General features: G+C 44.0%; 1 protein-coding gene across 7 annotated transcripts in view; it reads right to left on the reverse strand.

Moving 5' to 3' along the window:
* Positions 1 to 25,864, reverse strand: part of LCP2 (lymphocyte cytosolic protein 2) — a 581,277-nt gene that overhangs the window by 454,824 nt on the left and 100,589 nt on the right. For all 7 annotated transcript variants that reach the window (XM_085617865.1, XM_085617869.1, XM_085617864.1 and 4 more), the window contains exon 3: positions 121 to 167. In XM_085617865.1, coding sequence (XP_085473991.1) covers positions 121 to 167 — 47 coding nt within the window. The remainder of the gene's footprint in view (positions 1 to 120; positions 168 to 25,864) is intronic.

Here is a 25,864-nt window from a genome sequence, read left to right on the forward strand (position 1 = left end):
CCCAAACTTGTTGAGCTGTGGTGAGTGATCAACCAATATTGTTCCGTAGGATAAATGGATAATTTTCCAAAGACCACAGTGATGAGTTAGTACAGAAGGGTAATAGCAAAGTATACTCACGGAACTCGCAGTTTAGGAAACTTCTGGATATCACTTTCAGACATGCTCTGAAACAAAGAATAGATCTTAAGTACATAGAGACCCCATGCTTGCATTGCTAGGTATTTAGAGAGGACCATTTTTAACAGTTATTTTCTATTAAACACGCAGATAAACGGATTAAGAACTACAAACCTCTGAAACATTTTTAAATTTGTAGACCATTTCCATGAAAATCCTTAACTTGTTAAAAACACAACACATTTCTGCTCTCTAAATACCAATTTATAATTTGTATAGGGAGAACTGCATACAGCTTTCTGGGCAACACTCCATGTCCCTCAGTAATTGAAAAAAGAAGACAGCAAGAAATCAGCATGTGACCTTCTTGTGATTTAAACAAAACGTCTGCCACAAGGGCGTAAGGAAAGTGAACAAAATGAATTTCTACACCTGAAGGAGGCAAAATAGCACTGAAAGCAAACAGCTTCAAGTACTCGCTTCCTGTAGACTGGGGTTGGATGTGTAAGTAAGCAGGAGTAAACCGCCTGTTTAAACTTTTTTTTTTAAATATGTTCACGGAAAATGAACTCCACCCCTTGCCATTTTTAGGTCGAGCCCTAAGCGTGCAAGTGCTGCTCTGGGGTTGATCTGTGGCAGTAGAGTATGGATGAGAAGCCACACCCACTTCCCCGCCCACTTTTTCATTGGCTTGTGTCTTTTTCCTTTCAAAATGCTGCCTTTCAATTGGTTTATAGGCTGTTAGTCCCTCCTTATGTCGTATTTTGTATCCTTCCATGGCTACTGACCCCTTTACTTAGAGTGCTGCATGAGCACTCTTTTCTTCCCGTGCCTTCTCCATCCCCTCCCACTGTCCATGCCTTCTCTCCCCCTCCCGTTGTTTGTGCCTTTTCGCCCGCCTGCCCCCCGCCCACTCGTCCACCCGCACTCCCATTTGCAATGCAATAGGTCTTGCGTAAATGTGCGCCCTATTGCATTGCGAATGCTTGTGTCTATTATAAAGAGGTGAACGCTGGGTGCGAATGTACCTCACGAGTAGTCCAACCGTTGCCATAGGATTAATGTGTTTATGGTTTGTGACCCGTCAATCATTTTAGACGCAATCCTTAAGATGCCTAAAGACGTGGGTGGAAGAGGCAATTCTGGACTTGGCGCCTTAAATGACAACTGTAGATTCCAGTTGCTGGGAAATGAAAGCACCAACCCATTGCAGGATGCCTGCCAATGCCTACAAGAGGTGCATGCAGCCAGCAACGGTGACAGCGCACCAGGCTAGGCATGGGGTGTACCAGTTAGCAAACAAAAAGAAAACTGCACGCGCGTTTGACAAATACGCTCCTGGTGCTTACAGGGAGGGTTAAAAAAACCTCATGACAACAGTTTCACCTTTTTTTTCTTTTTTTTTACAATTCTTTTAATGTAGCGATCTTTGTTCCAGTAGTATCCTGTTGCTCGGGCACCAATGCTTTCCGAGACCCTCCCAAAATCCCTAAATACTTGTATTCTGAAGTGCCGCTGCTTCACTTCCTTATTTGGTCGCTGGCGCTATTTTTTGTCTTGTGCCCGAGTTCTGGTGAAGCTGCCCTTGCGGCCCCGCCCCCTCCTCCCTGCCATCTGCCTCAGCATCCATCCCCCTCCTCCCTCCACACATCCAGGCGGTGGCATGGGGTCACCCTGACTCAGCCTGCTCTGCAGCCCTCAGCCAATCGCGCTGAGCTCCATGCCCATGTGAGGAGCACCCATACTTCTGGCTAGGAAACCAGGGTACCAGGGCACTGTACAGAAAGTTTCCTTGCCTGATCTGCGGCTGCGTGGGGGCACAACAGCTTACCACCTCCCCCGCCGTGTCCCAGTAAGAGGACCAACCAAGGTCAGGCTGAAGGCTCCCTGGAGTCACTGGTCACATTACCTTATGTTATATGGTATTTTGTGTTATGATATATCATGAGATGGGCTGGTACATTCCATTAGGGTCCTTTAAGGTACGGTATATTAGGGTAAATTATGGTGTGATACGATATTATATGGTATATGTTGGTACTGTGTGGATTTTATGTTACGTTATGATATGGAGTTGGATCATACACTATATGGTACCGGTTTGTCATGGTATGTGGTGAGTATGGACGGTATATCATGGTACAGCACAGTATGACAGCTTTTGGTGTTTTATAGTACTGCCTGGTATTTTGTGTTATTATGCAGTATGTTATGATGCGGCATTGTATGTTACAGAAGGTACGTTATGGCTTGATATGGTATGTTATGGTAGAGTTGGGTTCCTTATGGTTCACTATGTTGTTGAATACTATTGTGTGTTATGGTTTAGTATGCACTGCTCCCCAAGTTCCTGAAGGACCTCAAGACCTGGCTCTTCGATAGTATGCAGTGAACCTTCCGGCCTGGAGGAACCACCCCGACCCCCCTTCTCCCTCAGCGCCTTGAGACCGATTCCGGGTGAGTAGCCTGTGCTTTACAAATGTTTGATTGATTGATTGGTATGCAGAGTACAGTATATTATGGTATTATATGTTGTGCTCTGTTACCACCATGTGCGTGCCATGTGCATGGACTCATGGCTGTCCCCTACTGCAGCACGGGGAGCATGATACATCCCCAAGCCTTCCTGACCTGCCACCCTCCTCAGCATCGCGACCAACTTGGGCCACTAGCTCAGATTTACCACCATAGGTGGGTAGAATGGTCTCCAGTAGAAAACCTCCAGTTTTTCACCTAGTAATTCCGTGCCTTCGAAATTATTCCTCATTCTGTGGACTGAACATCATACTTGTCATCATGATAGACCTGGTATATTCCCACGCAGGTTCCAGACAACTTGTGATTGGGCCTTTAGTATTGATAATGCTCTTATTTCCTTAAAAACAAAAATAATCATAATAATATGAATAACACCTTATTTTTATAGCTTCACAGCATACTTCTGCCGTTTATAAGCACTGTAAATAACAAGTTTCAATTGCTCAGTTTGTTGCTACTAAATTGCTGAGCTGGTAGGAACAGGTTCAACCTTGGGATTCAAACTTGTGATTAGCAGCTCACCACGTATTTCAGCAGTGAGTGTTTTACGCACTGAAATATTGTGATGGCAACAAGGAGAGGGCCCGACAGAACTGGGATGTAAATGGACCACTTGTTCGGTAGTCCTAATTGATAGAGGACATTTCACCCAAGCAGGTGAGATGCCAGACATTCAAAGGTATTAGCATGATAGATCTGCACTGGGACGCATTCAGACAATGCTATTTCGTTCTCACTGTGCAGCTTTCATGACTTTCCAGAACTTCTTTGTGGCATTAGTTAGGATCTCAGGCTTGAGTGTTGGTCTCTCCATAGACTGGATCCAAGGCCCTTCAAGGTTCTTTCTCCTTCTTAGGTCGAGCCTGGGCAGCACATGCGCTGCGAGGCATGCTGTATTCCAGTATGGACTTGATGCCCCACCCACTCTCCGCCCTAATTGTCATTGGCTTGTGTCATTGTCCTTTGTAAATACTGACTTCTGATTCGTGAATTGGCTTTTTAGTCCCTCGTTAGTACCACCTTGTCTTCAGTTGTAACCTCTCATGAGGACTGGCCCTTTCACTTCTGTTGTTACACGGTATGTTTTATGTAGTCTGTAAGCACTATTTTCTTTAATGGGTTTCTCCTGCTGCAGGCACGACATGCTTTCCTGCAACATTCAGCGAGCCATGTGCGCTTTCACTTTCCAAGCAGCTTGGGAGAACATTCAGAGCCACATGTGCTCTTACACTATCCAAGCAGCCCGGGACAATGGCGGACGCTTCTTTGAAATTAAATAGGTCTCGCAGTTTGAGCTATTGGCATTGTAAATGACAATGCCTTTTATTTATGTGTTAATTATCAAAACAGATAAATAAAAGGCATTGTCATTTACAATGCTAATAGCTTAAACTATTGTAAAAGCGAGATCTATTGCATTGCAAATGCTTGTTTAAAACTGCAATGGAGTTTCAAGCAATCACTATTTGGTATTTGTTTTACGAAATGACAAACTATATAAATGGAAATGTAACCTAACACAGAACGAAAAAAGCTCTTTCTTTGTGCCTAGATAACACCTGTTGGGGAGTTGTCTATATTGTAACTAGAATAAACCTGAAAATAATGGTAATACGCTAACTTAAAAATGTACTACAGACTCAAAATCGAAATATTTATTATTTAATTTAAGGATCACAGAAGAAGTGACTGAAATCTAATTTCATGTTGAATTAAACTGCATTACAAATTCAGACATGACGTGAAATGATTTCACTCCATTATTCAAGAATACCAGGTTCCACAAGTTTTAAACACATTTACCCAAGAAATAGGTCTATGAGTTAAAATGTATTATATTTTTATTTTCCAGGTTCAAAAAGTACAAACTGGCAAAATTAAACCAAAGTGCAAAGCGGTGCAGAATCAGCAACTTTTCATAACAATGCGAGATGCAAGGATCCACTCACTGTGAAGAGAGAACTGATGCTCTTGGCTGCAATTCTCAGTACCCTCGTCTGGTCACCATCCTCGTATAGCAAAATACTGAGCAACGGCATCTCTCTCCCAGGGCCCGCCCTGCAAGGCTCTGCAGCTCGTCCTCTGGCCAAGATCTGAGGTTCATCCTTTCCACTGAACATGAACTTGTCCCTTGCTCTCTGCACTTTCCTCTGTGGACCTCTCCAGTACCTCCTACCTTGTGATCAGAAGTGGGATGCAACCTGTGAGGATCTCCTGCCGCAGGGTGTCCTGTCTGCGAGGCATTCTGAAGTAGGAATTATTGGAAGAATGCCAGACAGAAGTTATCACAAGTACTCCAAATATTGGGAAAAGGGCCGGGAACTGAATGGGCCATCAGGGCAACGTGTTTTATGGCTGATGCAGCTGAGACTCTGCTGGCAGAAATACTGTGGTTCCAGGACATTTACCTTTTTTGTGCAGATTTGCAGCATCCGCCACACTTCAATTGACCTCCTTTCCCAAATCCCTAATCTTAATGTTTCCAGGGCTCTGCAGCTTTGGAATCTGAAGCTTGACTCCTCGTGCAAAAGACAGGAATTTTCTGATTCACAAGTACTTTTTTGACTTAAGGTAGCATGTATTAAACGATTGCAGCGACTCTGTGGCTTTGCTGTAGCTCCTTAATTATTGACTATGTGCTGGGGAAAGGCTGGGACTAAAAGGACTCACTTAACCAGGCAGGTGTCAGCACAACTATTTATCATCTACATATATGCGCTTGGGTCCAGTCACACTCATCTTATTGTCCTATTTTCTAAGCTTGTTACTAAGTCCCCTTTATTTGCTACTTGATTTAATTTCTTCGGCTTCACCATATACTTTCAGCATGATTTAGATGTGGTGTCTCCTACCGGTCAATCACAAGCTACCAGTAGCTCGCAGACACCTTCAGGGTAGTTCGCAGCCTTGAGATCATTTTTTAATAAGTACTAGGTCAATAAATAAGTATTATGTTTTCCTTTTTAAAGTTAAGGGAAGGCTGTGTTTACATTATGTGATAGCAGGGCTAATAATGAGCAGTGCTTGACTGCAATTTATGGCTCAGGGTGGGGCGCAGATGTGAAGACCTGAAGCACTGAGGAATTTAACTCTTAAATAAAGGTCCTATTGGAGAGTTGGAATAAAATAATGTTTATGTATGCTTTTATATGGAAAAATTCAAATGAAGAGTTAACTTAATGATTAAGTCAACTTTTCATTTACATTTTCTCCAATTTCAAAGTGTCATATTTACAAAGAAACAGCATCTTGCTCCCTGTAGGCATTAGAAATGATGCCATATTTATAACTGAAAAAGCCAATCTTTTTATTTTTAAATGGGAGTTGTTGGAAACGGGTAGCGTGGTGCAGAGCGGGTGGGCCAAACTCCGGAGGAAATGTGCAAAGCATCCACGCAGTACACACAGCCGACACACAAGGCACACTCCAAAAAGAGACGCTACACAAGATTGTGTAAGAAGAACTTTTGTATTGTAGGAACACAAGGTATTTTTCAGTAATCAAGTAACCAAGGCAATATTTACAGGCGGGAATTATATACATGGCAGGGCATATCGGGCCCCTGCCAGAACCATTGCAAAGTACAAAGAATAAAGGTAAGTCCATCAGCCTCCATCCTGCAATAAAAACATCACGGCATAACATTAGGCATTAGGCCAGAACACCTGCAATAAAACATCATGGCATCACCATATGCATAAACAATATGAATGACTCCTGAGGCAGGAACGCGGTAAGGGGACAACATTAGGCATCCACCTGTGGGCATAAACATAGCAGGCATGAAGCATTCTCATTAGGGTAAAACGCGAGGCAACATCACATTAGGCATTAGCATTAGCAGATGCATAAGGCATTATTCTCGAGCCTGAACCTGGGTATGAAAATTAGGCAGAGCTCCTGAGACAGAACACCAACGCTGTAGCCTTAGGGAAAGAACCCATCCGCATTATAAACACATGCCTTAGGCATAAGCCTCATCACAGCTAAACAACACTTTATGCGTCAGCTTAGGGCATAAACAGCTTATCCTGCACTAGGCATAGAGCCTCCCCATGGGCATAACAACAACAGCAGTGGCCACAACCACATGAGCAGGAGTTACCTTATACATGTCCTCCAACATTGTAGCCTTGCAGAATCAGGCCCACAAGTTATGGGCTAGGTATGAGTCCCTCTCCTGGACTCAACAACAATCTTGCCCCCTCGGTGCAGTTGCCCGTGCTCTCGTGGTGCAACTGTGATGAGCGACAGGACACTAGCATCAATGGGCGTAGGTGGAGCCCTCTCCGGGACTCTGAAGTCCACAATGACCCCAGCCGTTGCAGTGGCCCACTGTTAGGCGGGGCTGCTGTAGAGTCCCACCGGTGCAGGGGGGCGGGCACTGACAATGTGCCCCGCTACACCCCCCCAACCATCAACAAGCTGAGCTCCACTCACCGGCTCCCGGGGGAGGATTTGGGCATCCCTGGCTGCAGGCGCAGCACGTGTGGCTCTCCTCAGCTCCGGGGAGCCCCGACCACAGCAGCACTTCTTCTGGATTCACCCGGGCCCTCTCCTGGGACCCGGGACTTCGATGCAGCCTCCGCAAGGCTGCAGACGTCTTCGTGGGCTGCTGGACCAGCGCGGGGTAAGCTCCCACCTGGTTTCTCTACAACTACGGGGCTCCCTCGTCACCACGGGAGCCATGCAACACCACCACTTGCTTCTGGCTCCCGCGCGGCTCCGGATGTCTTACGGCAGGCCCCGCCCACCACAAGGCGGCCTCGGCTCTGCTTCCGGGTGGCTGCGGGCAGTGCGGCGGCTCTGCCCTTATCTTTGGCCCAGGCTGCGGCGGTGATTTCCTCCTTGGCGGCAATCACGCGGGTTGGGCACCCGCTCCTGGTGCGCTCGGCGGCTCGGGCCGCGGCGGTGATTCTGGGCAACCTTCTTCTCACGGGGGCAGTATGGGGTAGGCTCCCGTTTTCAAATAAAGCGCCAGTACGGGGTAGGCTCCCGTGGAATTCGCATAAAAACCACGGGGTGGGCTCCCGCTGGTTTGAATAAACACCACGTTGCGGAGTGGGCACCCGCTTTATTTTAATAGGCACCAGTGCGCACACACGTGGGGTGGGCTCCCGCTACTTTAATAGGCATACAGCGGGGTGGGCACCCGCTGTACTTTGAAACCACAAAAGGGCGGCAATACGCGGCACTTTCAAGTGGACCAGTTCTTCTCTCCACACAGCGCTACTGGGCCATTAAGTATAGTGCTTCACAGGCGCTAAGCAGCCCCATCAGCTTCAGGGGCATAAGACAGTGCTCCTCTTCTTAAATAAACAGGTCTCCCAGGCCTCCCAGTGCTGCAGGTGTCACTCGCTCCTCCATCCTTCAGGGGCAGTGAAATATAGCACTAGGAAGCCCCAAAGCTCCAGGGACCAGAAATAGCGCTCTCTTCTTCTGGCGCCTCAAATATAGCGATCACGAGGCGCTAGGGCGCAGGCAGGCAGTCAGGGACCCACCCCAGCACGGAGTGCCCACACGCCTCACCTCCTGGGAGTGCAGTCCAGTCCCATATAGCGCTCACCTTACGCAGGGCATGCAGTCAGGGTCCAACAAGGCGCTAGGGTTCAATTAAGCCAATTACGTCTTAGGGGCCGATTCCGATATGGGTCGGAAGGGCACCGAACGCGATCCGGCCGGAAAAACGACGAGCCGTATGCGTGTTTTCCGGCCGACTCGTACAGCTGTACGAGCGAGCAAGTACAATGCGAGCTACGTGAAATTCACCGACCGAGTCATTTCCGGGTCCGAGCTGCTCCGTACGGTCGGATGCTAACCGTGGAGTGCAATGGATGCGATTTACAACCGAGCCAGTACGATGCACGCGTTGGACAGCCTGTGCGAGCTGGAGTGTCCGGCTTGCAAAACGTCCGGGTGGTTGCCTGTCACCCGCAGCCCTACGACTCAGACACATGGGGAGACCCAAGGGTCCCCCCAACACAGGAATGTACGGTGCAGATGGCACCGACACGTACACACTGTAGGGGGTGGCCTTGCGCGAGACGTAGCCATTCAGTCAATGGGAGCCCATGTACGCGTCGCACGACCGGCTCCCATTGACTGCTATGGGAGTCCGACAGAACCGAGTCTGGAAGCATACGGCCACATCGTACTCGCTCGGTCGGACTGCAGGACTCCAGCTCGGTCGGAAAACACTCCAGATCCAGCTCGCTCGGAGTGCTTTCCGACCCGGATCAGAATCGGCCCCATAATGTTTTATGGAGCAGGTATCTTCACTTTCTTTTCCCCCTCATTTTATCAAATAGCACCATGTCTACAGGCAATTGGGAGCAAGATGCTTGCTGTTTGTAAATGTGACACTTTGAAATGGGAGGCAATTAAAATGCTAAGTTTTATAGAATCCACGCAAACAGAAAGTTAACTTGTTATTTAAATTTTCTCCCATTTCAAAGTGTTGCATTTACGCACAGCAGGCATCTTGCTCCCAGTGGCTGGAACACATGGTGCCATATTAATTACTTAAAAAAACAGCCATTTTATTTTTAACGGGAGGAAATTAAAATGGCTTAAAATGTTCCATATTGTAATCATTTTCGGCTAGTAAAAAAAGGTTGTATGTTTGTGTTATACATGTAACAGTGCCACATATGGTGAAAGGCATGTCCTGTGCCACAAGTACATACAACACAGGTGCTCAGTCATTCATACATATTTATCTCATTCATACACACACACGTTCATACATCCCCACAGACCATGCTCTCACTGACACATATGGAATCCTTATCATATGCTCCTAGTCTAAGAACTTTGTTCAAACTATAGTATCTGGCTCTATCGACACTCGTCTTAAAAGTCAATAAAGCTGGGTGTGAGGATATCTGGTAACAATGCACAAGTTGCTTAGCTTTCAGTAACTCACAATGATTTTCACGGTTCAGAGAAAGATTATCGAGGTAAAAATATCGAATTGCACAAATATCGGGGTCAAAATATCGTGGGTCAGGAATAGCGACAGTAAAATCCTCGTGGTAAAGAATATCGATATTAGGTAAGTAATATTGATTTAAAAAATATCGAAGTGTTTAATAGCGTTTGTAAAAATATAGTTGTTAAAAATATCGATTTTTTATTAATGTTATGCATTTTAGTATATATTTTATATGTGTGTGATGTTTGTTTTTTTGTATAAGATTTCTTTGTATTTTTATTATATGTGTTAAAATTTTAGTAGTTAATAATGTTTTTTTAACTGAATTTTACGTTTTTAGTTTCGTAGTGGGCTGTGGGTTTATAGGTGAATAGGGTAGGAAGTAGTTTAATTATATACATTTTATTGATTTTTTTTTGTAGTTATTCATTTTGTTTTATTTGACATTTGTGTTTTTAGTTCCACAGCGGGTTGGGGGTTTATAGGGGTATAGGGTGGGAAGTAATTTAATTATATAAAATGTATTGAATCGTGTTTATTTATTGATATATGTTTAATTGTGGTGTTATAGTGTTACATTTGTAAATTAATTTATTAATAATTGTTTAATAATTAGTTGTTAATTCATTTAAATTAATTAATTAGTAATGAATTATGGTAATTGTGTAATTAATTTTAGGTGTGTGTTGTGGTGTTTATAGGTGTAAATGGTGGGAAGGATGGGAAGCAATTTATTTTTTATTGATGGATTATTAATTAGATTTTAATTAATTTAAATTAGTTAATTATTGATTAATTAAGGTAATTGTGTAATGAATTTTAGGTGTGTGTTGTGGTGTTTATAGGTGTAAATGGTGGGAAGGGTGGGAAGTAATTTATTTTTTCTTGATAAATTATTAATGATATTTTAATTAATTTAAATTAATTAATTAATCATTAATAATCGTAATTGTGTAATTAATTTTATGTGTGTGTTGTGGATATTATAGTGGTAAAGAATGTGCACTCAATGAAAGTTTATTATCTTTTTTTATTAATAATATATTTTAATTTCATTGTTAATTATGTTAATTAGGGAAATACATTTCAATAGAAATTTTGATATATTTTTCTTATTGGTGTGGTGTTATAGGGTAGGAAATAAAATAAATACATTTATGTCTTAAATAATTTGTTTGTTTGTGAATATTTGTTCCTTTTAAATAAATATTGTTTATTAAAAAAAATGTTATATCATATGTGTATGTTTTTGTTATATGTAATTAACATTCTAATATGTGTTCGTTTTATGTGTTTAATATATTTATTTGTATCTTTTTTAAATATTTTTTTTATTTTTAAGATTATTTAATGTTTTTAATTGTTTAAATGTTATTAGTAACTTTTGTTTTTCTGCTGTCCAATACTTTCCCTACTGTTGCGCTCACCGGAGTGGGAATAGTAATTTTTACCTCTCCGCTATGCAGCACTTTCCCTACTGTTGCACTGACTGGAGTGGGAATAGTAATTTTTACCCCTCTGCTATCCAATACTTTCCCTACTGTTGCACTCACTGGAGTGGGAATTGTAATTTTTACCCCTCCGCTATCCAATACTTTCTCTAGTGTTGCACTCACTATAATTTTTACCCCTCCGCTATCCAGTACTTTCCCTACTGTTGCACTAACTGGAGTGGAATAGTACATTTAATTCTTCTACTATCCAACATTTACCTTACTTTTGCAGTCAATGGAGTGGGAATAGTAAATGTTACCTCTCTGCTATCCAACACTTTCCCTACTGTTGCATTCTTTGGAGTGGGAATAGTAGTTTTGACCCCTTTGCTATCCAACACTGTCTCTACTGTTGTATTTATTGTTTTGCAAAATGCACTTTCTAATTTTGTCTTAATAGTTTAATGTTTTAATTAATTATTGAATGTTTTTTTAATTTTAAAGTATTGATATATGTATATTTTTATTTACTTTAAAAGTTTAATAATATAATAAAGAAAATAGTTAATAAAATATTTTAAAGTAAATATATGTATATGTATAAATTATTATGTTTGTGTGTTTCTATTTTATGAAATTACGTTACATTTTTATATTTACTTATAATGTATATTACATTTAATTAATTTTATTAAAGATATTAATATTTTATATTTTTAATATATATTATTGTATTTTATTTATATTTTAATCGATATTTATTACATCTATATTTTTAATTTCAAGAGTTTTGATTCAGTATTTTTGTACTTACCTGTTTAAGTATAGATAGTCGATATTTTTACTATCTACATATTTTTCCGATATTTTTGCCATCGATATTCTATCAGTGAACCAATTTTCACTGATCAGAAGTAGCTCTCACTTAAAAAATGTTTGGAGACCCCTGATTTAGATTCTTCTGCTTTCGGTGTGTGATAGTTAGGTGGGACGTGGTCCTTGTCCTGAATGCACTGCCAAAAAAGTGTGTACCTGTGTCACTAATTAATATGGAGACCCTACCCCGGGCATGGAAGTGATCGTAGTCTGCTACCATTTGGTAACTTCCATCATTTCCCTGGCAATTCCAGAGTATTCATTGCTCAATGAATAGAAAGACATTACTGGCTACCCAAATCCCCTCCCATATTTACTTCTAAAACGTATACTTATGTACGCAGAGACTTTGCAGTCAGGCAAAGATCTCAGCACAGAAAAAGATAGACAAGGCAGAGGCAGAACCTCTGCAAGTGGGTTTAGGAATTGCATTTGTAGCATGTTGGTATTACTATTGCAGCAGTACTACTAAACATACTACAAACTGCAGTTTGTGAATAGGCCCTTAAATGATTTTATGTACATCTTTAAAGGAAATTTGAAATCCTTGGCTGATGCCAGTTGTAATTTATGATACCAAACATCTGGACAAGCAACTTACCATGGATACATGATCTGATTATTAAATTTCAGAAGTACTTCACAATATACTGAGCTGAGCCCTGATGAAGTCCCATGAGTGTATGGAACGAAATGCTTTCGCTGGATTTTAATGTTTATATTGAAGGATACCAATAAAGAAGAATTTTGGAGAACTACATTGGATGTGGACCTTTTTCCTGGGGCACCTTCCTATATTGTATACTTTTCTTGATCTGGACAACAGTGGTACTAAATGGCGGCAAGTGCTGGAAGAATTGTGCACAGGACACTTTACTTGCTCAGACTGGAGTTTGAGGTGCAGCCTTAACAGTCTGTCGCTGGAGTGTTTTTTGTTCGTATAGATGAGGATGATACATTTTGTAGCTAAGGATCGAGAACAGAGAGGGAGTGTGGCATGGCAGCGCTATTGATAATATGAGCTCTGGATCAGCCAGCAACCTTTGCTCTTTAATGCAATTTGACTACAAGCTGTCGAGGCTAGGGAGCAGGGTTTTGTGTCCAGATTGTTGGGAGTCAGCAGCGTGGAGAGTTAAGACAAGGTGTCACCTCCAGGATGAGTAACTGCAGGAAATTGAGATGTGAGTTCATCCACATGGGAACAACAAGGCATGCAACAGCTAAAGGACTGAAAGTAGCTATGGAGATGCGTCACGGTGTAAAGCCCTGCGCCACATGAAACCTGTGTCATGTTTCGTGTGGGCGTTTCTACGCAGGGGGGGGGCGTTCCGTCGCAGGAACGCCCCTGAAAAGTGACTCAGTGAAATCTACAAGATTTCACTGAGTCACTTTTCCAATGCTGATGCATCAAAACCCTGCGCCTGCTTGAAGCAGGCGTAAGGCTTGACGCACCACGTTACAGATAGGGCAAGTTGGAAGAGTGCTGGAGTTGTGTGTCTCACGCAACACTACTTCAGCACTGCTCCAACTTTACGCCCCAGATGCGACACGCATCTGTTTATTTTCACGCATCTGTTTATTCCTGCTCCATGATGCGCCGCATTGTAAATGCGGCGCATCATGGGTGGCGCAAGGGTAAACTTGCGTGCCACATCTTTCCTGGCGCATCCCTGCTGATTTGCAGAGATGCGCCAGGCAACACAAATCTGCCCCTATGAACTTAACATACTGTGGCAACAACAGTATTGTAAATATAAACAAGCAATCTGATCCTTCTATTATTGACAAACAATTGTTTACTGTGCAAAAGATTCTGGCATTTATGTTTCCAACCATGACCATGTTGAGAAAACAAAAAATACAAATACTGGCTGTAACAAAAAATTGAATACATTATTGGGGATGAAAGAAAAGTTACAGTTGTCATAACCTGGCTTGCTACCAATTTACCGCAATCAACATTTCAAGTCCAAAAATCATAGATTAAACACAGTTATCTCATTATTCTCAACGGAATTATCAATATTTTACTCTGAACTTCTGGTTCTGTCTTACAACAGTTAAGGTCCACCAGAATTAAAATCTGCTCTGTTAATCCCTACTTTTAAAGAAACTGACACCAACGGGCGTAGCTTAGTCAGTGTGAATTAGGGGAGTGACTTCAAATTTCCCAACTAAAAATGCAGTGGGCTGCAGGGTGGAAGGGTGGGTTCACCAAGATTTGGGATGAACTGTCTCCATGAGGGTTGCTTTAGGTGGACCTCTGTTGAGAGTAGCACCGTGGATGAAAAGTAAAGGGTTGGAATGCTACTCCTAGAGATTGCCATTGGTTACAATGTTTGTAAGCATTCCTCTCATCATTTTTGGGTGTTTGATTGCCAGCAGTATGCCTGGACACTTGAGACTAATGCTGCTTTCCAAGCCTACTACTACCAATGTTGCAAATTCCAAAAAGTAGTGAATTTTCACTAATTCAAGGAGTACTTCTATGGCTGTAGTTTTCCTACTTTTTTGGTAAACTAGTCACTATAGATATTAAAGATTCTGTTCCAAAACATTAACAAGTTAAAACCTCTTAGTGAAATGAGAACAATGAGAAAAAACAAACACAGACATAGCAGATCTGACTCAGGGTCACCAGAAACAACTACCAAACCAAGAATGCATTTGAGGGATGTCACATTCCAAATGCCCCTGCTGAAGCTACGCCCTCGCCCGCCCGACCTGGGTCTGGTAGTTCTCACTAGGAACACATGACCATGGTCACGTATAACATAACAGCCTGGAGTCACTGTCTTGGGTTCACTTATTTTAAATGCATTTCACTTCATGCATTCTCTTTCAAGAACTTTGAAGGTACAGTTGTCATATCAGTGCATATGATCAGGCCTTCATGCTTCTATTCCTCGACCTTTACAAATAACTTATCAAGAGACTGGCAGCCCCATGTACTAAGCCTGAGTCACAAATAGAGGAGGGCGTGCAGACAAATAAATAGGGCGAGCAGAGCCAGAGCAGAGCCATAGGTCTGGCTTTTTTATCTCTTCATAGAAAGATATTTATAAAAGGAGATCGTTTTTAGAAACCTTCATTACTCTTTCCCCAACACCAATGCCATTGGTAAACTAAGAGACAACTCAGTAGTCAGGTAAACCCTAAATATGGCCTGGATTCTCATTATATTATATTTGGAGCAACATTAAAGTCTAATGAATCAGCGGAGAGTATGTGTCTTAACAGCTATGGTGGTCGACCTCGAAGCGGGGGAACCGGGTTTGAGTCTCTGCAGGGACGCTCAACAGCCTATGATTCTGGGCAAATCACTTAATCTCCCTGTGCCTAACAAAAATGAACATATCTGCCTGTAACGCAACTAGTGCTCATGTAAAGCGCTCTCATACCCTATGGTCTAGTTTGTGGTATATAAAACTACCCCCCCAAAAAAAAAAATCAAACATAAGAGGTACTTAGACAGTGCACATCCTGAACTCAAGTATTTGAAAGTGGGTTCAAATGCACTAATAAAAAAGGAGGCTCTGTGAAATAAAATAGTTGCCTAGGATCACCCAATTTGCACATGCAGGGAAGCCGGTATATTTCCAGGTTTTTTAGCTACCGGATGGGTATCTCTTTCTCTCTCTCTCTATCTCTCCCACACTCTCCTTTACATCACAGGTCACTGTTTTGTCTTAAATTCTTGGCTCATGATGAGAAAACCTGATACAGACAGAGCAGATCTTACTCAGGGCCCCAGACCCAACAACCATGTGAAATTTATTTGAGGATGCATACTCGAATCCCCCCACCTGAAGATATCACCCTGCCTTCACCAGACCCAGAGAGTCTCTTGAATAATCAACTAATTTACCAGCTGCTCTATAAATCTAAGCTACTGGAGAGATCTATTTACAGTCAATTGCATGAATAGGTAAAGCATATTAACATCCTACACGCTTTGTGGTGCTGTTTAATCAGCTCACAATTTTTGTCCTATGCTATTATTGTAAATGCACCTGTAAATTTTTCTAGTCTCACATGTGGATCTGTGCACAGATTAAGCACTAATCAATGCATCTGATAAACTTCCATACCCCAGTATAAGATTTCTATCTGATGCAATAATTATTGCATCTGACTAGGCCACTTGTAATCAGGCCCTATTGCTATTGTTTTCTCAGATTCAGACATTTTATTTGGAGTACTTTCGATGATATTTGGAAATGTAGATCTTTGGGATATTATTTAGAATTCAGAATACTAATATTTAGAACGTTAGAAATGTACATGCTGTCAGAACCAATTTCAGAGGGTCACCAGGCAAGCGGGAGCTACAGGGCTTGACCATGGTGGTAATGGCCTTTTACTCCTGATGACCCAGGGCCCAACCTGCTACGGGTCCTGTGCAAATGGACCAAGTACTGCTTTATCACTTGACTTTCAGTGGTAGGGCGGTATGAGCAGTCCAAGGCTCATCAGGGAAGAGGTAGATGCAAGATTTACACAGGCACAAAACTCAAAAGCACAGCCAGCAACTCCAATAAGTGAATCTATGGCCAGATACTGCCTTTTATGAAAAAAGTAATATTTATATAAAAACACAAAGTGAAATACGGTGCACAATAAATAATACACACAGTCATTGTAAGGCTGATCCTTTAACATTGTTCTGGTAGTTCCAGGTCCCACTTCCTTATACATGGACAGTGGTTATTCCCCATTCATGCAAGGCAACATTAGGGTTAGGCTCTGCTAATCATTAGAAACCTTGGGAGTTCCATGATGTCTTCTTAAAAGTCTAAGCGTCCTAGTACCATAGCACCTTGAGTCAAGACATGTTCCCCCGGAGTCCCAGAGGCTCACCCATAAGTCTTACCCGCTCTTGCTGGAGCTTCAGTTCGACAGATCTGGATGCATATCAGTGGCCTGGCTGGATGCTGCATACAAGGTAGGTGTTCACAACACCCCTCCAAGCATACAGCAAGTTTTCCTGATTACTGCACCGGTCTCAGATATTTCTGGGTGCAGGTGGTTGAATCAATGCTCTGCTTCTATGGGTCGCAACCAGCTACTCTTTATGGTCGCTTGCTTCTCCAGGGGGACAGACCTTTCTCTTCACAACAGACCCACTCAGCATATAGAGGTCAAACACAGGTGCACGGAGGTTGGAGGCCTCTTCGTGTCAAAACACTACACAGGCAAAGGCCCTCTTCTTGTCTCACCGATGCACCAGGGTAACATCCCTTAATCTTCATCGTGTACCCCACATTGCATATAGGGTATGCAAACAGTACATGAGAGCAAAGGCCTTTTCAGGTCCAACACTGCTTGGGCAAGTTTCACTTCTTGCCTCTGGAATAACCAGGGCTATGCTTCCTAGTCTCTGTGGACCCCGCCTGTCCAATAAGGAATTGCGAACAACACACCAGGGCGATAGCTACTTTGGGTCAAAACGCTGCACGACTGATGGTTGGCTTCTTTTCACAGAGAAACATGAGGGTGACGGCCTTCACTCTTTACCATGGTCCCCACCATTAATACTGAGGTCACAAATGGAAGAATTCGGGTAGACAGTCCAATCGGCGCAACCGTCCTGAACATGGTTCAAATCTCACACTCAGCTTCAGGGATTCACTTGACGGGATCCCCACTGAACTGCACTCCTTTACAGTTACTTTCGTCCTCCTTACAGAGTCCTCATGGTCTTAGCAGGCAGGAAGATGCTGGTGCTCCACCTTCCAAGGCGAGTGGTCTTGATTCTCCTAGGTAATGTCCCCTTACCCAGCATGGAGACTGGCAGACATTAAACCACTCACAGGCACACATACAACTTAGAAGCACATGCACAATCTACACATTGCTACATGCCAACACCATGTCTGCCAAAGGAGAGTTAGGAAAATCATAGTAGAATGTAACATGAGTGGGCTAGTAGGCCCCACTCCAGTGACACAGGTAAAAAGGCTGTTTCACAGTACTGATCATCATTACTAAAACACTCTAAGCTCCCCCCTGCCCCCCACGATTGCGCTACATAACTCTTTGGTGAGGGCAGTAGCCCTTTACTACGTATGATGGTAGCACTTTGCATAGCCCTCCAGGCCCATCAAGATAACAATTTCTGAGACAGGCATAGGTCATGGCGCTTCTTTGTTTGCCTATGACTTAAAAATCGGCACCAAACAACCAGATTTATTTGCAGATGAGGCAATCAGGGCAGGGGCGCCCGTCTATCACCATGCAAGGACATTTTCTGTCCCAACACATACTATTCAGATGAATATTATTTAGAACTGTTGTAATGCCTGCATTGACCTAATGTTTGCACAAAGACAGGCCCATATGGGAAATTAAAATGCTATCACCAAAACACACATATATAGGGGCCAGGATACCCTTGCTGGTGATAGTTTGCCTTACAAATACATATAATATAACAGGGCTCTTCTATCCTGACTGAGTCACTACCTTTCAGTGTTTGTGAAGAACGCTACAAGAGAAGCTTTGATATTGCTTGGACATATGCCTCATATTCTTTGTTATGTCATTAGTGGAACATTGGCCCCCACTCAGAAACCATGCAGCAACAGTAGAACACTGAGGGCCCAGTGAGTTAATTGAGCTTTCTGGAAGATGATATTGACAATGAGTGGGCAGACCTTTTGACTTCTCATGACCGATCTATTTGAGAAACAAGATTGAAATACATTTACTTCAAGGTGCCCCTTAATTGGTTCTGGCCTCCATATAGATTGAGGCGAGCCGGACTAATACTAGATGATTGTTGCTGGAGATGCGCCCAGCCTAGATGTTAACTTTACCATGTTCCGCGGTTCTCTGGACAGCTCAATAAAAACTGGGAGGGCATTTGGCATACATTACACAACACTAGCCAACTGGCCTTCACAGAATCTGCAAAACTGGCCATCTGAAATGTCTTCATTGACATGGATGATGCCCCCTCTTCCTAGGTGAGGTGGATGGCAAAAGCCCTCATGGTAGCAAAAATATGTATCCTTAGACATTGGCGCTCCCCCACTCCCCATACAAGGAATAGGCGATGGAACTTTTCCTCATTTCCACATATGAAAAGAACTTATATAAGCTTCAAGATCGGATCCACACTTTTGAAGACGTGTGGAGTGCATTTCTTCACCTTCTTGAACCCTAATGAATAATCCTGGGGACCATTCCAGCAATCCTTTCAACCTTATCCGGAGAACCCCACAACAACTTCTGTGCTTGCAACCTGCGAGACCCGACATGTGTGAGAGGTATATACTGATATACCATATATCTCCCAGAGGTCACACAGCGGTAGAAGGGGGAATAATGGCCAGCCTTCATAACACAGTCAGCTGAAAGGCACAAGGAGATGAGAACTGGAAAGAAACGGACTGGCCAGTAGACAGGATGAGGCAATAATATAATATTTTATCAAGTGAGAGAGATTGTTGTATGATGTGAACTTAGTACTACAAACAAAAAAGAGTGGAGAATTGGATGTCCTAGGAATGCGGGGTCTTTAATTGTTTATAATCGATTTACTTTGGACGAAAGTCTAACTTTAAGTCTTTCGGCATTCAAAAAGATGCTCTTTGTGAATACCGTACGTCGAGATTTGCGACATTCATTAATGGCATTTACGAGTAGTAAATGCCCTTTGTGAATACTGAAAGTCCTAAAGTTATATTTTTGGCTCACTTTACATTTGTGAATCGGGCCCAATGTGTTTCATATGTTTTGTTAGTTGTGTACAGACTACGTTGCAGCGACATGTGGCTTTACACATTGTATAAATGGTTCAAAACAATTATCAATAAAGAAATGTTCCAAAAAAAAGTGAAACAAGTTGAAGTTAGTTCGGGCATAGAAACGGCACCATTTATTGTGAATGGTGATTGTTGGTCTTGGCCCTTTTTGGCTAAAGTTCCCTAAACCTTTTGCCTTCCCCCTAGACCTTTTTTCTGACATGGTGTTGCCCACGTAGATGCTTTGGGCACTTTGCCACTGCTGATCAGTGCCAAAGTGCAACTGCTCCCTGTGTAAAGTGATATGGTAATTGGCTGTCCATATTGGTATGTTTGCCTTACTAGTAAAGTCCCAAGTAAAGTGCACAATGTGTGCCAGGGCTGGTAATGCAAATGCTACTAGTGGAACTGCAACACTAATTGTGCCACCCACACAAGTAGCCCTAACGAGAGAACTCAGGTCAGCCACTACAGTGCCTGTGTGCAGTTTGTTAGACTGCCATGTTGTCCTGGCAAGTGCACCCACTTGCCAGGCCTTACCTTCCCTTTTTATGCACGTCAGACATCCCTATGGAAGGCCCAAGGTACCCCCTTGGGCAGGGTGCAGTGTATGTGATAGGTAGGACATGTACTAAGGTGTGTACCATGTCCTGACAGTGAAATACTCTGCATTTCGTTTTTCACTGTTGCAAGGCCATCTTGCCCATAGGACAGAATGGGGAAGGCTGTGTAATATGTTTTCAGCCTATCTTCCCATAGGCTTAAGATGGAGAGGTGAAATTTAGTGTGCCTGAACTCACAATTTAACAACACATCTTTTGGTGAAGGTGGTTTTGAATTGTGTGTTTAGAAACCCCACTTTTAGAAGTGGCTGGGTTTTTGTCCTAACAATTCAGTGTGTCTCTGCCTGGTTGTGGATTGAATGTCTGGATTTGAATGTGATAGGATCTGGGGAATGTCTTGACCCAGGGGAGGAGTAGGTGAGACAGCCATGGCTGACCTGCATCTGGAGTGTAGGGGGGAGGAGTAGCCCCTGGATGTGAAGAGGCCTGGGCTGCTACCATAAAACAATGGCTCCATCTCCTGCTGAGTAATTGAGGTCCCAGACCCCCACTAACAAAGGAAGAAGGTGTGACTGGCAGGGAGGCACCCAGAACTGGTTTGGACAGGGGTCCCTGAGCACAAAGACTTCAAAGACATTGAGGGGTATAGCTATAAAAGTGAAACCCCAGGACTGTTGGACTGTTCAAGACTGAAAAGGATTGAAAACTATTGTAATGATTTTAAATAATCAAACGGTTAATAATAAATCAATCAATCAATCAATACTTCGCGGTCAAGAGGAAACTCTGCCAAGGAAGAACAGCTGAAGAGACTGAAGAGAAGGACTGACCCTTGCTGTGTGTTCTGGGGCTGGCCTACAGTTTGCTGATTTAACTGAGGGGAGGCTAAGGGACTTAGCTGTGTTCTGTGTCCCCCTGCTTGAAAGGACTTTGCTGTGTGCTGTGTCCTGAAGTACTTTGTCCCCAAGGGCCCGAGGAGAGCTGGCTCCCTGTTGCGGAAACTCAGGAGCATAAAAGAGTCCAAGTGAGTTTCAGCGACGCTGTGTGTGTGTGCTTCGTGCAGCCTGAGACCTTCATGCAGATTGCCCTGTGATCATGTGCACCCGGAGTCCAAGTGAGTCTCAGCGACGCTGTGTGCGTGTGCTTCGTGCAGCCTGAGACCTTCGTGAGGATTGCCCTATGATCGTGTGCACCCAGAGTCCAAGTGAGTCTCAGTGACGCTGTGTGCATTTGCTTCGTGCAGCCTGAGACCTTCGTGAGAATTGCCCTTTGACTGTGTGTCCCGGAGCAGTCGTGTTCTCTGCTTCGATTGACAGCGTGACCAGAAGTGCTGCGATCGTCATTGCCAATCGGTCCAGACCGGCATCCGCGGTGGAGCTGTGGGAAGTCACCGCCGTTGGTCCAAGCCTGCCTTTGCCAAGGAGAGACCTCGAACCATCACCGTCAGGGGTCCGAGTTCCACTGCCTAAGATCAACGAAGTCGCACCATAGGCGGAGAGTGAGATCGCACCCCCCAGGTAACGCTCAGCGAGCGTGCATGTGTCGTCGCCTGGGGCAGGGTGCGGTCTACGAGAGAAACGCTCTCGGCCTTTTCCATCTTTGCAGCGTGAGCCCCCGCTCAAATCCGTATCGTGGCCCATACGTGCCAATGAGTGGCAGTACCGGGCCGGAGTGGGGAACGGCACTTTGTTTTCCAATCAGAACAGTGTTGGGGGCATGTTTTGGCAGTAGCGGACCGCGAGTCAGTAAGAGTGGCATAGAGACAGACCAGTGCACCGCGATCGGTGCTGAAGTACCTTATTTTTGCATTACGAACTGCCTGATTGTTACATTGCGAATTTAATTATTTTTGCATTACGAACTGCCTGATTGTTGCATTACGAATTACATAATTTTTGCATTACGGACTTCCTGATTGTTGCATTACGAATTGTATTATTTTTGCATTACGAACTGCCTGATTGGTGCATTACAAATTGCCTGATTCCTGCATTATGAACTGCATAGCATTGCATTAGGACTTCATTAGATCATCACAAATGGTTCATTAATATTGCAAGAACCTACAAGTGCTTGCTGGCCTAATAACCGGCAAGGTGAAATATTACAAATACGCATATGGTGGATTTTTATCGTTTGGTCTCATTGTATCTTTTCTTTATAAACATATCATTGTTTTTATGAGACTCGTGTGGTGTCCATTTTTGGTGTTATCAGTGTTACTGTGATCGTGGTTGCAACTGCTTTACACATTTGCCTTGGAGATAAGCTTGTGCCAATTCAGAACATGACAAAACCAAGTGAGCCTTGCTTCTCTATGAGGATGGTAAAAAGAACAGTGAGGGATGGTAATGCCTATTACTCACAGTGCATAGAAGTACAAGATGCTTATTATTGGGAGTTACCCGTCCCATAGCCAGACACAGCATCCGATGCTCAGCCTTGATCATTTGCCCAAGTGATTGGTGAGTCATAAAAGAGTTGAGACCACCATCTCTGGCTAAAAAGCAAACTATAAAACACGGTGGGCCTGAATAAACTTTGAGGATGCACTTTTCTTTTTGTTTTTTTCCACTGAACTGCGGTTCAAATACACAACATAATTTGATTAAAAAACAGGTTTTCAGTCTGCATTCGAACTACACGTCACCAATCTGTCTTTATGAAAGCATGAAACCCGTATAAAGTTTGGGCTCTTGGTAGACATACTGACTTGTAACCCTAATCAATTTCTTCACTGGAATACAAGGATTCTCTTAAATTAGCTCTGTTACCTTTGTCAGGGGAAGTCTGTGATTTTAACGTAAACATTTACAGAAGAAATTATATGGATTCAAAATACATCTGTGCTGTTTGATGTTCTGAGTATATCCTGCAGAATTGATCTTGTTTGAGGCGACTTCACACTAACTTTTTCCTGAACTATTTCTCATACAGTCGATTTACTTAAGAAAACATATGTGTATTTCAGAAGTCAGCCTTTCTGAAGACAGTAGCCTCTTATATGACAAGCATACTAAGCAGTGTTCTTAGTGTGGCACTGACGACAGAAGCAGATAGGGTTCAGGAGCTGAAGTGCAGAACATGAGTCCTGAAATCAGGGCTGTGATTCTAGCCACATGGCGCCATTATAAGTAAATTGTTTTGTCTCATTTTTCTTGACAGTCTATTTCGGAACCATCCAGAAGTAACTCAGGGGCATTTGTACAAGGAGTTAACGCAACATTAGCGGCACTTTTCTGACAGTTTTGGGGCCAGATTTTTATCGCATTATGTACAAGCTGCTGCTAACCTCTGTTAGCTGCAGTTTTCCATCGAAAACGTCCATTATAAAGATCGCCACTTCTGTTAGCGATAATGATATGCAAGGGAGGCGTTCCCATGGAAAAACGGCCGCTAACCCCACTTAGCGTTATTAGAAGGGGATTTCTTAAGTCTGGAGGACCAACAAAAACTGCCTCTAACTGCAGTTAGGGGCAGTTTTTTAAGAGCAGAAAATAGCTGGTCTTAAAAATGGAGATAACCCTTGGGGCCTCATTTCAGCAGGTTTTGTTGCTGGACTGTGCTGCAAGCAATGTTGCTGCACTGCCCTGCTACAAAACTACAGGGCAGGACTGCGCACCATCATTAAGATAGTGCGCATTCCTGGGCCTCACTCATAAAACGTGTTGCACGGCTGTGACAAGACAGCGTTGCAACACTTTTCACTACCTCCTTCTTGCGACACCACAGATGCTCTGTATTTACTGGACAGCGCTCCATGCCGCAAGTAATAACAGATATGTGTGGAATCCAGACTTATCTGTCTGCACTAAAGTCACCCATTGCTGCAGTTGCGTCACAACCACGACGCAACTACAGCAATTCATGGGGCCAGCCTATTCCTGTGGCATTGTGTCACCCTAACGCCTGCCATCCTGCAGGCGTAAGGTGCTGACGCAGTGCTGTTCTTGAGGGGTGCCCGGGTGTCGGCGCAGTTGGAGATCCATCAGTGGCGGTTGCGGGCTGCGGTGTCATCATCTGTAAGTGTTAGCAGAGTGGTGGTGCTGAGGGAGTTGACGATACATACTTTGGTGGCCTTGATCCAGTTGCAAGGGGGGCGATGATGGCGGTTGTGTACGGTGGGCATGGTGAAGCCGTGATGTATACAATGATGGTCGGTCCAGGAGAGTCCGGTGGTGTGGCTGTAGTTGAAGGTCCCGATGGCGGAGGAGACGTGCTTGACCGTGTTTCCTTTTATGTGGCTTGCTGCAGGGACTAGCTGCTTGAGTCTGATGTTGGGGAGCTACCCCAGGATGGGGGTAGTGTTCTGGTCACTGGGGTTGTCCAGGTGGAACTTGAGTTCGCCGAGTAGGATTTTGTCGGTGGATGGGAGAGCCTGGTGTGCAATGAGGTCCACAATGGTATCGGAGAATGGGTGTTCATGGCCCGGGGGACGTGCAGATGAGTGTGCCGCAGAGAATGGAGTTGGGGCTGGTCCGGATCTGGAAGCTGAGGTGTTCCATGGTCACTGTTGGTCATTAGAGTTCGTGGTCAGTGAAGTGTGCTTCTGAAAGTGATGGACGGTCGGGGTGGTCCTTGTGGGTGATTTAGTAGCCGTCAGTGATGGTGATGGCGATGTCCGGTCCGGAGCAGATGTTGATACTGACAGGCGATGTGGCGTCCAGGGTTGATGGTGAGTTGGGTCCTGGTGCCGTAGGGGTGGAGTGCCCGAGAGGAAGGGTCCTTGGTGTTGAACACGGCCCAGGGGCAGACGGATGCAGACAGGCTTGCCTTTGGCATGGGAGATGCCCATTACAACGCAGGCATTACATCGTAATGCCTTAAGAAAGCAAATCCAACAACACAGGTGCCTTTACATCACATTCCATTACAATGCATTGTGAGGTCAGTAATATTTATTTTTAGGGTGGGTATGGTTTTTGCATGTCGGAGATGAAATGTGGGGTGTATTATGGTGTAAAATTAGATTTTTAGGTTGTGTTTTGGGGGCTCAAAGTTGTATTTTAGGGTTCAGGGTTTGCTTTGAGGTGCAAGGGTCAGTTTTAGGGTCGCACTCATTGAAGTGGGAATAGTAATGCTTACATCTGCGCAATCCAATCCCTTCCCTACTGTTTCAATATGCCTAGTATTAGTATGCATTGCAATGGAATGCAATATATTGGTATGCATCGTAACTCCATATATACCTTTGGCACACCAGTGGTACGCCCGCTGCGCATGGCCGCACAGCGGATTCCATTGAGAAGTGCTGCAGGGGGGACTGGACAGCTGGGAGGTGGGGATCGCCGGAAAGAGCACTGGATGGGCCTTGGACATGGGGGTGTGTGTGTTAGTGGGTGTTGGAAATATTTAAATGAGAGAAATCTTATGTCGAGGCCGGGTCCCGTGTCTTCGTTGCTCCTGCTCTCCTGAGTCTGCTTCCAGGAACAGGAAGTAGGTAGCCAGGCTCCCTCCCCTAAGCCAATCACAACACTGCAATGCGGTGTTGGTATTGGTCATTGGCGCCGGGATGAAACGTTCATCCAGGGGTTGGAGGTGTGGGTATGTTCTCCATGCAGGCTGTAATGCAGCCTGCATTGCGAATAGGACAGTGCGCATGACTGCTTTGTGCGGTCTGAGCGTGCAGACCAAACAGTCACTGCGCACTTG

This window comes from Triturus cristatus, chromosome 7 (genome assembly GCF_964204655.1).
Source record: "Triturus cristatus chromosome 7, aTriCri1.1, whole genome shotgun sequence".
In the NCBI taxonomy this organism is placed as follows: domain Eukaryota; kingdom Metazoa; phylum Chordata; class Amphibia; order Caudata; family Salamandridae; genus Triturus; species Triturus cristatus.